The sequence below is a fragment of the Arachis ipaensis genome, chromosome B02 (assembly GCF_000816755.2).
Source record: "Arachis ipaensis cultivar K30076 chromosome B02, Araip1.1, whole genome shotgun sequence".
Lineage (NCBI taxonomy): Eukaryota > Viridiplantae > Streptophyta > Magnoliopsida > Fabales > Fabaceae > Arachis > Arachis ipaensis.
In genome coordinates this window covers 675,213-681,419 of record NC_029786.2, presented here as the reverse complement: position 1 = coordinate 681,419, position 6,207 = coordinate 675,213, and the positions used below count along the sequence as shown (strand labels likewise).

General features: G+C 29.5%; 1 protein-coding gene across 1 annotated transcript; it reads left to right on the top strand.

Moving 5' to 3' along the window:
• LOC107621535 (probable E3 ubiquitin-protein ligase RHB1A) lies at window positions 313–3,173 on the top strand. Its single transcript, XM_016323562.2, has 5 exons — window positions 313–558; window positions 1,141–1,318; window positions 1,960–2,338; window positions 2,448–2,557; window positions 2,700–3,173. The coding sequence occupies exons 2-5, from the start codon at window positions 1,256–1,258 to the stop codon at window positions 2,727–2,729; spliced, it is 582 nt and encodes a 193-aa protein (XP_016179048.1). The 5' UTR covers window positions 313–558; window positions 1,141–1,255; the 3' UTR covers window positions 2,730–3,173.

Sequence of the window (6,207 nt, the reverse complement as noted above, 5' to 3'; positions counted from 1 at the left end):
TTATTGATTTTATTGAAATAAATAAAAGATATAACTTATAAGTATGTATTATGTATTTATATGTTTCTAGAAAAAAAAAAAGCGTTTTGAGCTGGATTTTTAAAGGCTCCTAAAATACATAAATGGATAATACAGAAAACACAAGTAGTACTTTTACGGTTTTATCATTAGTAATATCATGATAATATTCTAATAGTAAGGGTGTTATATTTTTAATCGGACCATTAATACCATCAGTTTGCAGTTGAACCGGTCCGGTTTTCAGACCATGGTTGAGAGGTGAATGAACAACTTGAGACCTTGAGTTGACTTTTGTTTCTGTACTTTCTAGTTCTACTTGCACACTTCCAAGTTCCAACAAAAGACAAACCTTTCTCTCACTACATACTCTGCAACAACCTCAACTACAACAAAATCAACAATATTCAACCAACATCAAATTTTGCACTGAATCAAAGGTTTCTTTTCTTCCCAGTGCACAAAAATCACCATCCTTCCCTAAAAAAATCTCTCCTTTTCTCGGAACCCAATTCCAACACTTCTCTATTTTCCATAAAGGTAGTTTTTTTATGAACTGTAACTGCTAATTCACTACCCCTTTTCCCCTTTCATCAAATTAGGGTTTATGCTCCCAATTTTCATTGAAACAGTTCACTCAGTTTGGCATGTTTAGTTGCGTGACTGGTGAATGATGAATTCTGGGCTGGTTTGGACTTAATTTGATTACTTCTGTTTCCTGTTTCCTGTTTCCTTTTTGCTTCTTATTGATTGTGTAGATTGTTTGTTATGTGAAAAAGTTATATTTTTTATGCTAATTATAGTATTCTACAACTGGGTTGATGAGTTTGGTTGAACCTGAAGTATAGGCATGAAGCTGTGAATTTTTTTTTCCTTTTGCATCTATTGAATAGTATCTTTAATCATGTTCTTTAAGTCCTTATGTAACTTGTAATGATGTAATTTTGTTTCTGAAATCTGAATTGAAGGTATTGGTTATCATAACTTTGTAATTAATTGAATTTGATCACTTTATGTTATCTTGCATAATTTTCTAGCTTCCATTCATGTCATGGCTTGTTGAAGTTCATTTCTAGTGTGAAAATGACCAATTGATCCTCTCTTTTTTATTTGTGGTTGCAGAAATGGATGCATAGAGTTTGATATTATCTAATTCTCCATAAATTCCAAGTAACAGAAGAGGATGAGAGTATCATTGGTCAGTTGAACTAAATAACCGAAGCGAACTGCTGGAAAAATGGGAGGTTGCTGTTGTTCTGCCAGAAAACCTCATCTTCACGGAACGCCGGTGTATTACTATGTTAGTAAATTTTTGTGCTCTCTTAATCTGTAGTTCTGTGTGTTTAGTTCTGTTTTTGGTAGAATTGATTTAGTTGGAATGAATTTTGAGGTAAAGTGATATATGTTTGGCAATTCATTTTAAAAGCGATTTTGACAAAAAGTAAAATTTAAGTAAGAAATTATTGAATATCAACTTGAAGCCTTGAAGATTCATTCAGTATGGGGTTTATCCTCTTTGATGAAACCAATTAGAAGTTAGAAACCCTTTAATAAAGTCGAACATAATCGAAGTCATTTTAATGGTTCAAGTTCAATCAAGTAAATATGTTACTTCTATAATCTTAGATTTTACTGGTCATCGAAGGAAAGTTTAAATTATTTCATATTCAACACTATGCTGAATCCTTCGAAATGGTTTCTGTAAGGGAGAAACTTCATTAGCATATTGCAACTTGCATAAAATTTGTTTGGAGCTTAAGCAAAATTGTTAATGGCAGATTCTATGCAATTTACAACTCTAGCTCTTGCCAGATAATACCTATGCTTTCCTATTTCTAATTACCTTAAAACGCCGCAACATTTTCCGTACATTAATTATTTAGATGATTGCTTGATATGTGTGAACAAATCTATGTAATCTGAAAGGTATCCTGTTTGCAGTGTTCGCCAGCTTTGGAAGAGCGCGAGTCTCTAACCTCTAACGACGGTAATGGGACAGCTGCTTCACTCACCACCGGACTGCTCATCGGCTTGAACTTGGAATCATCCATACCAGATACTTACCAGTCGCCTCCTGCGCCTCTACCGTATGATACTGTCCTGAGAGGTCCTGCATCAACAGATTCCGAGTCAGGTAGAGAAACCATTAGTGGTAGTAGTTTCGAAATTTTAGTTACATGTGAAGATCTTGAAGAATCAGATTGTAAAGCTCAACCTAAATCGGCACCCTTGTCTCCAAGGAAGCCGGAACCTTTAAAATCAAATGAATCTCATGCATTGGTGACAGAAGAAGAGGATGTATGTCCAATTTGTCTAGAAGGTATAATTGCTAACTCGGCTAGATTGTGTTGTTTTAGTGAACAGATCAGGATGTTCCAACTCTCCTTCTCTGTAACCTTTTCAGTTGATTTTTTCATTTTTCGCTGCAGAATATGATGCTGAGAATCCCAAAACACTGACGAAATGCGACCACCACTTTCACCTGTCATGCATTCTCGAGTGGATGGAAAGAAGCGACTCGTGTCCCATATGTGATCAGGTTTGGTTTCTTTCGTGTCAAGTCATCAATAACTACATGAAAAACGCATCCGAATCCTTTGGATTTTCGGCTATTGTCGAACATAAGATTCAATCTATCTGAGCAAGTTTATGTCCTAAATGCTGTTATCTAATGTTTGCAGGAGATGATCTTTGACCAGCCACTGGATTAGTTCGATTGGTTTACAAGAAAAAATTTCTGCTAAATGCAATGGAAGATATATGAAACTCATTGTTTGATAAGTGAATTCATTTTTCAATTCATCATGCAATTTTAAGAAGTCATTGTTCTAGTGATCACACAATCTATCAGAAGAAGAAGAAGAATGAATGAAGAGTTTTTGACAGAATGCTACACCAAATTGCATGCATGGATGCATCTCTCACTGCAATTCCCTAATGTTTGGATCTTTGTTGTACAAATTTGTTCATATTTGTTTGTTTGTTGTTTCTCTATGCTGCAGAAAAAGGGGAAAAAGGAAACAAAAAAGAAAGATGTATAGATTTTATAAATCAAGTTTGCTTCACATTTTCAATGTATATGTTATATTATACTTTTTTTTTTTAAGGATCAAATTTATTGTTGTTGTTTTTATAGTCTATAGTCTATAATTTCACTTGAGATTTTTAAGCATGCTAATAGCTAAATCATGTCAACATGCACCATGCCACCATTAATATTTCCTTACCTTTTCCAAGAGATTTTCTAAGGCATTTGATATTTGTATCTATAATATTATATTCTGTTTGATTCCTGTTTTTAATTAATGTCACTTAATCTTTTTATTAATTTATCTGACTATGAATTATTGGCAATTTTTTATCAATGTAAATAAATATTTCTATAAAAAATGACAGTGACAAATTAAAAAAAAAAAAATATGAGATAAGGAAGAGAATGTCATTTGGCTATGTGGGACATTGATATATATATAGTTATGGATTTTGATGCCATTTTTAGTTAATATAGTAAACATGGTGAGATGATTAATAATGGAAAAAAATCTTGTTATTAGATTCAAGAGTAATATGATTGAAGTAAGCAATAAATCAATAATAAACATTTGGAAGGACCAATAATTTCTCTTTACTCAGATTAATTAATTTCACATGGTATTTATGAAAATGATGGTCAAACAATGACACATTATTTTCAATGTCAGTAGGTGATAGTGTGATACACATTTTCCCTCAAATATTATGAAAAAACTATTTTAGTTAGGAGTATAGTGGATTTAACGGCATTATTTAGACTGAGTTTGAAAATGTTTAAAATTAAAATTATATTTATTTTAGTAATTCTTGTTTGTATTAATTTTTTTAAATAATTGATTATGTGAAAATTAACTTATATTTAGATACTTAGCTAAAAAGTGGTTTTAGGATAATATATTGTGTTTGAAATTTACGAAAAAATTATTCTCAACTAGTATAATTAAAAAATGGGTATAAAATGATTGTTTATATTATTTGATATTTGATAGTTGAGATTAAATTCATAAAATCATTGCAATTCAAAAATAATAAGCTTTGTTTATAATCATAAGTTTCAAAATATTGCTTTTATTTATAAGTTTTTTTTAATTTAAACTTGTTAATTTCAATTATAATCTATTTTCAAAATTTTACCTAAATGTGATTAATTTATAGCAAAATATTTTTTTTCAAAAAAAAGTCTTTTTTTTTTAATGTTTCCAAGCATGCTCTTAATATGTTCCCCTAATAATTGCTTTAATAATACTAATTTGTCACTAGCATTGTAAACTCTAACCACAGCCCACAGGTTAGGTTTCAAATCTTGAGAAAAATTATATCTTATAACTTTTCCTTAATTATTATTGGTTAAGCAAAAGTAGCAAGATAGAAAAGAGTAGCAATTGTAGTCAATGAAGACCCTCTTCATGATGATGTTGCACTCAAAATATTCTAATTGATTGATAAGCATGCTAAACAACAGCAAAATTTCTTCTTAGCTTTTTATATTTTGTTACCTAATGTCATCATCAACAAATTTTAAATTAGATTAATCAAATTTTTGGACAATAGAAGTCAAATACTTTAAACAAAGATTTTAAACAAAAAAAAAACTATATTAATAAAAGGATAGTGAGATAATATATTCAATCAAAGTGCATGAGTCTAACCCTAACCCTAACCTAGCTAACCCATACCAACTAATTAATATGATAGCTGGAATGAGCAGCCATAGAGACATGAATATATGATAGTAATTATTCCTTGGCTGCATCTTATTATAGTAATTAATTGACTATATATATATAATTATTCGTTTTATCTTCTGAAATTCAGATTACACTTTAGAAATTAAAGTCAGATTCCTACCAATAAGCATGAATTCGAAGGAAGAATTGGTTGGTAAAACTACAATAATTTCAATCAAAGTAAAGCAAATTGAAGTTAATTTTGAAAATATATTATACAATTATATTAGATTTTGTATTGAAATGTTTCATGCACTATATTATAAAAATGAGATTAAGAATTTAAACTAAACGTAATAAACTACACCCTACAAAGCTTGCTATTGCTGTTGATATTGTTTTATTTTTCAAGGCATAAACAACACAATGATTTTTGAAAAAAAAGTGGGTGGCTTAGAGCAAATTATTTTAACATACAGTGGATATATATTTTTGTTTATTATTTCTTAATTTAATAAAACGTAGGCTGTATGTATATATTTCAAGATAAATATATGATATGATGATGTCACACATAAAAATAATGCTTACTATATGATATATACTAAATAGACGTTGCACTTTAAGACAGCTCACGTTTCTACTATCCAACTATTTTTCTATTCCCCAAAATTAAAAGGGACAGAGACCTGCTAATATTTTTATAAAGTCCTAGAGTTGTGGCTTCAAATTTTTTTTATCCGTCGGTAATGTAAAATAAAAGTCTAATTTTCAAAATAAATACTTATTCATTTTGTTATTTTTTAAATTTAACGCCACATTGTAAATAAAAACTAAAAAGAAGAAAAGAAAAAAATACAATTTTTTTTAACAAGGTGATATATTTTAAAGATAAACATAAAGTTATTGCATTTTTGTGGCTAAACATAAAGTTTATTTTAGAAGAGTCTAGTTAAATTAAATCGTATAGCGTAAATAAATTGCAACCAATTAATTATTGACACGCTTCTGAATATGAATATATATAAGAATAAGAGACTGTTTTTCTTAGTTTGGTTTCATAAAAGTTTTGTCAATTATTCAATTGCTGCTTTTTCCTGATTTCCATGGTCCCAGTTTTTTTTTTTCTGCATGCTCTAATTATTTCTACCTTTTTAAGTTCATAAATTATTGAATTTTAAAGATATGAGATACCTTTTGGCCCTTTGCTGTTGTCGTAAAAGAGTTAAAAAAGAATTATATAATTTAATACGGCGAATTGGTGAAAACTCAGGTGCAGTCGATTTCACGTGAAATTAATAATCGAAAGTTATTAGATGAAAATTTAGTCAAATCAATCAAATTATTTAATTGCTCTCAACTATCAATTTTATATGAATTCGACTGCACTTAAATTTTTACCGTTTAATAATTATTTTTTTCCCATGCCTTACGTTGAAAAATATTTAAAAAAAAAAAAAACCTTGGTTGAGTGGATATCAGAAACAGT

Bases quoted from the DNA above. Each gene is read 5' to 3' on its own strand.
- LOC107621535 (XM_016323562.2), top strand. From the start codon at position 1,256: ATGGGAGGTTGCTGTTGTTCTGCCAGAAAACCTCATCTTCACGGAACG. The intron at 1,319-1,959 runs GTTAGTAAATTT...TCCTGTTTGCAG, and splicing joins GAACGCCGGTGTATTACTAT to TGTTCGCCAGCTTTGGAAGA. The intron at 2,339-2,447 runs GTATAATTGCTA...TTTTCGCTGCAG, and splicing joins ATGTCCAATTTGTCTAGAAG to AATATGATGCTGAGAATCCC.